This window comes from Danio rerio, chromosome 3 (genome assembly GCF_049306965.1).
Source record: "Danio rerio strain Tuebingen ecotype United States chromosome 3, GRCz12tu, whole genome shotgun sequence".
Taxonomy (NCBI): Eukaryota; Metazoa; Chordata; class Actinopteri; order Cypriniformes; family Danionidae; genus Danio; species Danio rerio.
In genome coordinates, this window is record NC_133178.1 from 60,697,249 (window position 1) to 60,709,302 (window position 12,054).

At 40.6% G+C, this 12,054-nt stretch overlaps 1 protein-coding gene across 2 annotated transcripts in view; it reads right to left on the bottom strand.

Moving 5' to 3' along the window:
* rnf213a (ring finger protein 213a) overlaps positions 1–12,054 on the bottom strand; it is a 194,618-nt gene that overhangs the window by 162,942 nt on the left and 19,622 nt on the right. For both annotated transcript variants that reach the window (NM_001353835.1, XM_073940353.1), the window contains 8 exon segments: positions 5,452–5,574; positions 6,000–6,098; positions 6,198–6,362; positions 8,487–8,646; positions 8,836–8,891; positions 8,992–9,184; positions 9,312–9,524; positions 11,552–11,811. In NM_001353835.1, the coding sequence (NP_001340764.1) occupies positions 5,452–5,574; positions 6,000–6,098; positions 6,198–6,362; positions 8,487–8,646; positions 8,836–8,891; positions 8,992–9,184; positions 9,312–9,524; positions 11,552–11,811 (1,269 nt within the window).

A 12,054-nucleotide genomic window follows, 5' to 3' on the forward strand; every position in this document is an offset into this window, starting at 1 on the left:
GCTTTTAACAAAAGGTTCGGGACCTGGAGGCATTTTCATTCAATGAATCATGCCTAGAATTTAGGCTGGGTTACTCTCATCTGACCATGAGACCCTGGCTCGGCTAAGTGCCCAAGGTTCCAACAACCCCCTTTAAAGACCAGGTATTGAACTTGCAAGCACTGCCTGTGGAAGAGGCAGACCCAGTGAGATTTTACTCACTTAATCTTTGGGTGGAGTCGGTTTCCTTCTGATTGCTGGGCAATGCCAGTTAGTCGGGAGAAAGCCAGGCTCTTTGTTTAAAATGCTTGCTTTTCTATTCCCCTTAACCTGGATATGCATGTGCTTTTTCTGCTCTGCTAGTAAATTCCTCATCTGGTGAGCCCTAGGGAGTTCCTCCAAGGCTCCCAACATCCAACTCAGTGGAGGTGTCAGATATTTGGCCTATTACATTGTCTGGTATGCCTGCTTAGTCAACCTGCATTTTGGGGATCGGTGCCAGCTATGTGTATCCCTGCTCTGTGATGCCATATTCTTAGTCAGCCATGGTGAAGTCCAACTTACAGACTGGACCCATGTCTTCCCCACCAGCTAACCATCTTGCTCATATGTAGTGCTTTCCTACAATAAGGCTAGTCGATTTTCGCATCTTGTTACAGTGTCTTCCCATTCGGGTAGATAGTGACCTCCACACCACCCTCACACTTCAGGACTGGGATGCTTCTGGTTATCCCAGACTCTGATAATAAAAGGGCCCAGAAACATTGCAGGGCTGTGCTTTTGGAAACATTGTTCACTCTTGCGATTTGCTTGACAGGTTCTGCAACAAATAAGTAACAGATTTGGCTACTGTGGCACTTTCCATACATTTCCCTATAATGTTGTTTCAACATGATGGTGGAGTTCCCGGCCTGAAAGAGAATGTCTGAGGGAGGGAATGTTCCAGTGCCACAGTCGCTGAATCACCAGCCAAATGCTAGAGTGAGTGGCTCCTTAGCTTCTTTGCCAATTTAGAGGCATTCATTGGCCCGTTTTCTTACTCTTTAGAGTGATTGATCATCTGGCAATTTTCCAAAATGTTGGAGTTGTCTCTTTCAGGAAACAAGTGTTACAACAGTTACTGGACATCCAGAGTTTTAAGAATTTTTTTTTTCTTATTGGGTTAAATGAGGTAGGTATATTTAAGTATTTAAGGGATTTTGACAAAGAAAATGCCATTCAAGTGTCAGACAATAACTATTTAGGAAATAAACACAACATACACAACACACACTAGAGAAAGGTAAAAGTTTTGTGCTAAATGAGCTCTAATTCAAAACAAAAATCTTTAAACATTTTTTTTTGATGTGATAAAAAAAAAAAACTTTTTTCTATAAAAGGCAGGTATTGCCATGTCTGCTAGGTCTGTGAACTCTAAATGCCGGCCACTGATATTAGCTCTGTTACATGATTGGCTGAGGTGCCCTGTGAAATCCATGTTAGTAATTACACTTTCTCAAATAGTGACTAATACACAGATTTTAATCTCAATATGGCTTAGAAAATCTGTGGTTTAACTAGGGATGTAACGGTATCAGAATTTCACGGTACGGTAATACCTCGGTATGAATGTCACGGTACGGTATTTATTGAATCATTTACAGGAAAAAACAAAACTTATGAAAATACTCCAAAAAAGTGCCAAAAGTGTCAATGACATACAAATTAGCCATCTATCTGTAAGCTTTGAAACAGGAACTTCAATTTTAATAACAAAAAATTATTAAGCCATGTAAAAAAATAAAGTTTCAATTTAGTATTGTTGAAAACTCATTACATTCAACATTTAATCACTCACTCACTCACTTAGATAGAGATGGGTTTAAAGGAAAATTATCATATAACTATAATCTGGTAAAAGCTGGTATCTCTGGGCATTTACAATGTCCCCTGCAACAGAAAAAAACCCTCTCATTTGGGACTGAGGATTCTGGGACAGAGATATGACTTGGCCCATGTTGACAGCAGTGGGTAACGTTGTGCATTGTCTTTCCCCCACTTGAGAGGACAAACCATGAGTGAGATAGAGGTCTCTTTGCGGTACAAGTCAATGTCTGCATCAATCTGAACAGTGTGCTGTGTTTCTGCAGTCCCCATGACTGTTATTAGACGTATTCCCCAACTTGCAGGCACGTGCACACATAGGGCTCAACCTGTGCAGTGCAGTGCACATGCCCTTTTTAGTCTTGGATAGAAAATGCCCTTCCAAATCGATCAAAAGTACCCCCGCGACGCGACACAACCTCCGTCCAGCCCTTCAGTAGACAACACCGCTCTTGAGAATGCGCGCTCAACCCCCCCTCGGCACTTTACAATACGCTCGCGACAACACAGCTGATCAGAACGCGCGACAACACTGCTATTCAGCACGCGCGCGGCGACAACACCCGCTTTAGGTTCGATCATTTCCATCTTTTTTTCATCTCCGCTACTAGCAGCACACTCCATTTCCGCATTACTGGATCTGTAGCAACAGCAGACCGCAAAGGATTATGGCCACGCCTGGGCTGATGGGAAATGTAGTTTAAGCTACCTCCCGTTCGCTTCATTCGCCTGAGCAAATTTTCTCAGAAGACCTATAGTTTTACCGAGTCATGCGACTTCGGTAATATCGAAAAAAATTAATATTGCGGTATGACGGTATTTACAATACCGTTACATCCCTAGGTTTAACCCATGACTTATTCTAAGGCATTTGAAAAACAAAAAACTACTATTCTGCATGCAAAACGTATCATAAACTGCAATAAAGGCTGGTTCATTGAGTCAGAATGAGACAAATTCAGGTACTCAAGACCAGGATTGTTTTGATGTTTTTGAGTGCAGGTACTGTGTTTGCATTAGGCCAATGGAACCAAACTAAAGGGAAAAAAATCTGACAAATTCTAAAACAATTCAGAGTGTGAGAGCAACATAAATACAAGGTTTATAATATCTAACTAGAGAAAGAGAAGAAAACACCAGAAACACCAAGTTCTAAGTCTCTATTTAGCATGTTAATCATTTTTACACAGCTAGGTTAGGGTGGTCTTGAAGCAGGTCTTTGTCTGCTTAAAATATATATAGTTTTTGAATAAATATGCTGCTTCAGGTTCGGTTTCTGTGCTGCCTTTGCTGTGTCCAAGACACTGGCCCAGAGAGGGAGAGGATATACACTGCTGCAAAAAGGTAATGTAGCTACAAGCAAACCACTTTGAATCAAGGTGCTTTCATCTTTGTGCTTCATAAATTTAAGTAGATTCTGCACCTACTTCAGGGCCTCATCTATCTGTTACAGATTTTAAGACCACTTCCATGCTTCAGGAAAGTCTATCGCACTTTATGTTTAGGGCTGACAAAATGGATTCCATCTCATTTCCCTACTGCACTATTGAAGAAATCTCAGATGAAGGCTGACAAACAACCTTTATAAAAAATAAAACATGTTATTCGTGTTTTCCCAGTTTTGAGTTGCATCTATTAGGGCATCCGCTGTGTAAAACATATGCTGGAATAGTTGGCGGTTCATTAGGCTGGGGCGACCTCTGATAAATAAAGGACTAAGCTGAAGGAAAACGTATGAATGAATGATTGTTATTTGTGTGTACATATACTTAAAAATGTAAGTATATTTTTGTTTAAAGTGCAAATAACCTCCCACTTGTTCTTTAACAAATATTGTGTTTCTTTGTTTCTCATTTTATTAGTAACTTTCAATCATTTTTGTAGTGTTCAATTGATTTTGCCATAAATATAGCACTTTAATATGTAAAATCAATGGAAATCTATGGAAACAAGCTCAGTTTAAGAATCATACGCCTTTTGCCCAGGTAAACAAATATAGTTTGAAAAATGATCCATGTATATTACACTGGCATTTAGTGGAGAAATAAAAGAGCTGCCAAGCAGGTTGAAAATATGACATTAAACAATATTAAAATCGATACAATAGTATTTTAAATTGGTAACTACAGGGTGGGCCATTTATATGGATACACCTTAATAAAATGGGAATGGCTGGTGATATTGATGTCATGTTTGTGGCACATTAGTATATGTGAGGGGGCTTGTAAATACTGTAATTCATGAAAGAATAAAGTTACTGTGGTGAGGGGGCGTGGCCGAGAGCTGTGGGAACGGAATGAGGCCGCCGTGTAAGTGGATGCTCCAGCGGTGCGCACCGGCCTCGAATCCCACGGAAGGAGCTCTGGACTATAAAAGGAGGAAAGGTGGCAGAAAAAGCAGAGAGAGGACTGGGCCTGGACATATTGTTTTACTTTTGTTTTCAGTTTGAGCTGCCGTCCGTTTGTTTTGGTTTAGACGGCAGTCTCCGTGAGGAGCTGCCGTTCATGTTATAAATAAATAATTTAAACCTGCGTCGGTTTTCCGCCTCCTTCTTCCCAGCGGCCAAAGGGCCGTAAACTTCATTACAGTGGTGCCGAAACCCGGGAGAAGGAGGGACACGTTGCCCAGTTGCCCTCACCGCTGAGAGGGAGGCGAGTGTTCGGGAGTTAACCCGAGTGGGGGAGAAACCCGTTCGTCTGCCCAGAGTGCTGAGGCGGCCTGAGGCTGGCGAGGAAAGGATCTGCCTGCTGCCGTCTCCCAGCATGGGGAGGAGCAGGGGACGCGGGGCTCACCACCGGAAGGGAAAGTGTTGAAGGGAGCCATCCCACAGAACCCGGGGAAGTCACCGCGATCCGCCATGATACCGTAGCCTGCATCCGTCCACCGAAGCGGGAGCGGAGCAGGAGACCAGAGATGCCGCCAGCCAGCCAGGTGAACCGCCGCCGGACACCAGAAGACGGACGGGTGGATAGATTCCTCCACAGGGCTCCCAACACGTCGTCGCATCTCTCAGCTGGTGGAGGACCGAGTGGCAGCGTGTCTGGAGAACCGAACCCCTTTTTTTTTTTTTTTTAACTTTTTCCTCTCTCCCCTTTCTCGGTCTACTCTGTCCTTTTTCCTTTTCCATCTCCTTTTCTCTCGGCCCGTCTCATATAGGTCTCGCGGATGCTGTGACGTAAGTGGATGCACCTGCGGTGCGCACCGGCCTCGAATCCCATGGAAGGAGCTCTGGACTATAAGAGGAGGAACGATGGCAGAGGAAGCCGAGAGAGGTCCTGGCCCGGGCATATTGTTTTACTTTTGTTTTCAGTTTGAGCTGCCGTCCGTTTGTTTTGGTTTAGACGGCAGTCTCCGTGAGGAGCTGCCGTTCATGTTATAAATAAATAATTTAAAAACTGCATCGGTTCTCCGCCTCCTTCTTCCCAGCGACCAAAGGGCCGTAAACTTCATTAAAACTTTACTAAAACTAAGCACACCATTGTTTTTCTTGTGAAATTCCCAATAAGTTTATTAAGGTGTATCTATATAAATGGCCCACCCTGTAGAACCGTGTGATTTTATTGTGCTGAAAACTGAAATGTTGGTATGTAGTAATGGAAAGACTCTTACCTGGCATATCGTGCTAACAGCTTGGAGAGCACACTTCTCTACACTATTCACCAAATAAGGCTGGGAGACTTTAAGTTTCTCAATATTTGAGCAATAAGCCTCGATCTGGTCTAGATGATCTTCCTAAGTAGAGTAAAAGAAACAGTTTGTTTACCAATACAGAAGATATATGTCATCAAAAACATTGTAACATAAATAATTATACTATCAATATAACTCAAAATTACGTGTTCATATATAGTTGAAGTCAAAATTATTAGCCATCCTGTTAATTATTTTTCTTTTTCAAATCTTTCCCAAATGACGTTTAACAGAGCAGGGAACTTTTCACAGTATTTCCTATATATTTTTTTTTTGTCTTCTGGAGAAAGTCCAGAATTATTTTGGCTAGAATAAAACAATCAACAGTCAATACCATTAGTCCCCTTAAACATTTCATTCAGAATATCTTTACTTGTATTTAAAAATGAACGAAGGTCTGGAATGATTGAAACAACATGAAGGTGAGTGATCAATAACATGATTTTCTGGAATTGTGCTATTAATACCTGTTGATATTTTCCCTCAAAGTCTGTTGTAAATGTGTCTCTCCATTCTTTAATGAAGTCCTTACACACGAAATCAATGGCAATAATGTTATTCCAAACCTAAAAACAAAACATTAATATAATATATTAATTATATTTTTGTTCAATTTTAGACTTTTTGGACTGTGTAGTATGTATAAAATGTGTTTTTCTACTTACCTCAGTCTCCGTACTGAAGCTGGTACCCGTCAGATGACTTGAAAACAGATGACTGTTTAAAAGTCTGCCTTTAAAAGTTTGACGCATCCACGCTCTGACAGTTTGCTTGGTGTCATTGAGAAGCACAAGAGTCTTCTCAGCAAATGTGTCAGCTTCTTGTTTTGTCTTAGGGTTGAAAAAAAACGTACATACTGAAGCAATTTTACATCTTATCTGTCTTTTGCATACTGTCTTTAAGAAATTTAAAGGGGACCTACTATGTCCCTTTCTACAAGATGTAAAATAAGTCTCTGGTGTTCCCCTAGATCACGTGTGTCCCAACCCAGTCCTGGAAGGCCGGTGTCCTGGAGAGTTTAGCTCCAACCGTAATCAAACTTTCTGGCAGGTGTGTTAAAGCAAGTTCGAGTTAAACTATGCAGGACACCGGACCGAGTTTGGACACCTCTGCCCCAGAGAGTGTATGTGAAGTTTCGGCTCAAAATACCACACAAATAATTTTCACAACTCTTTGAAACTGCCCCTTTAGAGGGCCTTTAGTTTTGTGACTGCTGCTTTAAATTTAAATGAGACTGTGCTGTTTTTAAAAAGGGGGGAACTACAAATGTTTGTGCATCAGCATAGCAGCAGATTAAAAACAGGACTAGCGTTATCTCTGTGAAAAACTACTAATGTGAAAAGAGTTGTCTCAGAAGAAAGAAATCCAAGGAGACTACAGTGTTTATTTGTGCATCCTAAAACTCCACATTTCTTATCCTCTTAGGGCTCTATTTTGACGGTCCATGTGCAGAGCGCAAAATGCAGGGCGCAAACGCTTTCAGGGCATGTCAGAACGCGTTTTTGCTAATTTAAGGATGGGAAATCTGCCTTGCGCCGTGGCGCATGATCTAAAAGGGTTGAGTTTATTTTCTTAATGAGTTATAGGAGTGTTTTGAGAATAAACCAATTAGAGTCTCATCTCCCATTCCCTTTAAGAGCCAGCTGCGTCGCGCCAAGAGCGCATTCGCTATTTACAGGACGCAAAGTAAGTCTAAGTGGAAAAAATGAGCATTTCACAAGCAAACAGTTAACAGTTGACAGTTTTTTAACAGAAAACTGTTAAACAGAGCATCTACTGCGTGAGAATGAGAGATAATGGAACTACTTTCACATTCGCTCTTGGATAGGGAAACCTTTACGCACAGACATCAATTAGTCTATAAATAAATACTTTTGTTTGTTAAGCGCAAAGATTTGTTTCAAAACTATTTCTAAATTCAGTTCTAATTTCTAGCAAACGAATAAATGAACAATAATGACCAAGTGTGGTCAAAATACGGAGTTGTTTCCAAATACACCTGCCAAGCCCCATATGGTCTAAAACCTGGAACAAACAAATATAAATATGGATATAATAAATAATACTGCTAATAATAATAACATTATACAAAAGTATATTTATATATACTTGTTATGAATGAACTGAAAAAGCCTCCCGAGATGAAGAAGACATAAAAGCAGTGATTTTTCATATTTATTTAGACTAGAAAATAATATGTTTTGTAATATTTTAATCCTTTATATTTATATCCTATATCTATTCTTATTATATCCTATATATATATATCCTTAATATTTACATTTTTTCATATGTAAAGATATTTGCCTATTGATCTCTTGTGTGTTTTAAGCAGTGCGTAAGCGAGGCGCAACTCTGCGCCGGAGTTTAGACCGGGTTAGTTTTGGTCTAATGAAAAATCTATTATAGTTTCTCAAAATAGCGACGCGCCAGCAGTCCGCCTCACAACGCCTCCCTTTTTAGACCAGAACGCCTATGAGCGCACAAATGAGCGCTAATGCATTTGCTATTTAAACAGTGTAGCACAATGCCTCAAAACAACTCTTGCACCAAGCTGAAACTCCTAAAAGACTATTGCGCTGCGTCTTGCGCCACACTGCGCCGGGTGTATGATAGGGCCCTTAGTCACTGACTTTATCTTCAACACGTGAAAACTCTAATAGCAGACGGCTGCTTCTCACTTAGGGCTGTTTATGCTAACGAGGGAACGATTGTCACTTATGGGTGGGGCTTTTCCCCTCTGATGACATGTACAAAGGGAAAATGTCAATCAAAATGTTTCTGCAGACTGTTTTTATCAAGCGTGATTAAAAAAAATAGAATAATAAGTGAACTATTTGAAGCTACATTCACACACCGTTGCCACACAACTGGGTTTAAACTCCATATAAAAGTGATTTTTGCTTAATAGGCCCCCTTTAAAACAAAGATAATACAACATCAAAATGGAGTACCTGAGCAAATCCTGACACAGAGGCCACTAGGTTCATGCAAGCAACAGGGATATCAGTGAAATTTTGACTGTGCCCAAAGTAACGAACAAGACTGCAGATTTTCTCTAGAAGCTTGCAAGCTGCTTGTATGCACTGGATGCCATAATCCACATCTGGACAGCTACAAGAGGAATAAAAGTCAGTTAACGATGATTATGATAAGAGTGATCTATTTGAGAATCATATCTTTACGTTAAATCAAGTGGACAAAATTTCATCACCATCAACAGCCAACATCGACCATTTTAAGAGGTGGATTATTTTTTAAATAATAATTGAATTGTTGTCAGTTTCAGTAGAAGAACTTTACCTGTATCTATGTTGGAGTAATTGACTTTGAATGTGTGCCAGAGCCTCAGCTGTACTCTGAAAACAAATGAAAAGAATCAATTATGAACAGTTTGGCGGCTACTGTTCTGGTTTGTACATAATATATGGTTATTTCTTATGATGAGAAGACACTTACTTCGGAAGAGGTAAAGCTTATATTATTAGGGCATTTCATGGTGAAAAGCTGGAGGATGTCCAAGAGTTCCACGGGGAAAATGGAGCCACACTCGACCAAATCATCTAAAGGCATCAGATACATCCAAGAACGAATCAGCAGTCTGTCTACCTCCACTAAATGTCCGTAAGTCTTCATGAGATTCAGCATCGCCCTTAAACAGTGAACAGCGGTATTTGACGATGATGTCAGAAATCACAAAACATTTTGCCAGCACAAGATAAATGGGTTCAAATGTGTTTTAAAATCAGAAGAAAAAAAACACTTGAATAACTTGATACCTGCGTTCCTGAGGTCCAGGGGAAAGTATATTAGATCGGAGTCCTTGCAGTCCAGCCCAGCTCTGCTCATATTTTGAGTTGACCTTAGTAATCACTTGCTCAAATGGTTTGGAAGTGCCTTTGAGAAGGTGCAGTAGAGGAATTACAATGATCCATCTGGGCATGTTCTCTGCTTTCAGTTTGCTAATTAGCGCCTCCACCATGTCAGAAAAACTGAAGATGAAAAGAGAGTTTTTCAGAGTCTGATATTTCTCACAAACAATGGACTTTTACAGTACACTGTGAATAGGTTTAAATATAACTTTTTTTTTTTTAATCACCAAAACCTATATTCATTTAAAAATAGATGCTTAAAGAATACATTTGTTTTTGTTTACTATCCAAGCTAATCAAACATAACACACACCATTGTTCCAATTTATCCAGTGCATTTATTACGGTCTCCATTTCATGTGCTGTGGTGCAGATGTGACACGTTCTACTGAGATCTACAGGGATTGGGCATTGAAGCTTAAACGTCTGGTTTTGTAAACCACAATAATTCATTAGTTTGGTGTAGGATCTCTTTTTGCAGCCAACACAGCATCAATTAATTTTAGGAATGACATATACAAGTCCTGCACAGTGGCCAGAGGGATTTTGAGCCAGAATACTATTCTTCTTGCAGAATAGTAACCAGGTCACTGTGGGATACTGGTTTAAAGAAAACGTTTCCTGACTCGCTCCTCCAAAACAGGCTCGGATAGGCTAATCGGGAGGACCGGGAGAATTCCCGGTGGGCCGGTCTGTTTTTTGGCCGTGAGGGCCGGTGTCCCTAGCTCCAGGGTCTGTCGCTCTCAGCAGTCACACTTTTTAAAAATAATTTATTTATTTACTTGACCACAGCCTTCTTATTCATTATTTTACTGCAGCTCTGCTCTTTTTATCTATTTTCTCGTAGCCTCGTGAGCAAGATGCAGCCTACAGGTTAATGATGATATAACTAGATAAGTCACCATTCAATGCACAGCTGTTGTTTTACAGTGGTTAGCACGTTAGGTTGTGACGCCGCCATCCCGAGTTCGGTCCTCGTCTGAGTAACGTTTTTTTTTTTCATTTTTATTGTTAAGACATATAATACTGTTAGGGTTGTTGAACATTTAAAGTTCTAAAACAGCAGTTTTTTTTTTTTTTTTAAAAGACGTGATAATGTAATTAGAAACTGAAATAGAAATGACCATATTTTAATATAGTCAGTGGTGAACTGAGGTGGGCCGGTCTAAGGCTTGAAACTCAAGGGCTGAAAAAGAGTCCCACTCCGGCCCTGCTCCAAAACACCACAAAGTGGCTTAATAACATTTATGTCTGGTGAGTGTGCAGGTCATGGGAGATTCAACTTCATTTTGATGTTTATCAAACCATCTGTCACCAGACTTGCTGTGTGTATTGGTGCATTATCATCCTGATACACACGACGCCTTCAGGATACAATGTTTGAACCATTAGGTGCACATGGTCCTCCAGAATAGTTTTATTGTCCTTGGCAGTGACGCGCACATCTAGCACAAGTATTGGGCCTAGAGAATGCAATGATTTTGCAGCCTAAACCATCACTGCATGCAACTGCACTTCACTCTGCATGCAATAGTCTGGGTGGTACTCTTATTTGGGGCTTCTCCACACCGTAACTCTCCCAAATGTGGGAAAGAAAGTGAAGGTGGACTCATCAGAGAACAACACGTTACACATTGTCCACAGCCCAAGATTTTCTCTGCGGGCACTACTGAAATCAACATTTGGCATTTGCATGAGTGTCCAGTGTATTTTGACCCTGTGGAGCTCCCGACAAACAGTTTTCTTAGGTAGCTTCCTCTTACGTGCACAGTTACTTTTGTAGGATGTGGTTCATCCATCTTGGTACTATGCTGACATTATCCTGGATAACAGGAGCCACTTTTGATACATCACAAAGACTTGCTGTCTGGGTCACAGATGCACCAGCAAGATGCACACCAACACTTTGTCCTCTTTTGAACTCTGATATGTCACTCATCATGTTGTGTGCATTGCAATATTTTTTAAACAACCTTCACACTGCTCTTACTGGTGGAACGTGCTGATCTGGTGGAATCAATGAAGATTGGCCCCCAGGCAGGTCAAATTTAACCTTGAAACCTCCAACACTAAATTAGCCAGTGTTTCAGTTTCATTGTCCAACCCTTGAGTATCATTTACCATATAACTAAGATAACAGTACTCACCTATTTATCACAGAGAATGATTCGGTTATGTCAGTCCAGAGAGACAGGAATTCATCCTTAGGTAAATTTGGCAGGCAGACAGCAGTGCAGAGACGAGAAAGAGTACCGTAGTCTAATTTTAAATCATATTGTTTCCACACATACAGCATAATGAGACCAGCTTTCAGTGGCTCCTGGATGAATTTACTCTTTTCGTTGCTGTCCTTCTGTAGCTCTGGAGTCACGTGCATCAGCATGAAGTTCTTGAGGAGCTCGCGGACCTACCAGGATGAAAATTGACTTTATTTTTCAGCTTTGCCTTTAACCCCTGTGTATTGTTCAAATGTACTACCCTTTCGTTATGTTGGAGGCTGTTTTGGCCCCAGTGACTTCCATTATACCAACATTTTTTTTATCGAAAAGCCATTACTGTACATCATATAATCATGCTTGTTGGTGGTTTTCCCTATTGGGAATTTACCAACCTACGTCACACATGACATCACACATTATTTCTTGCACAT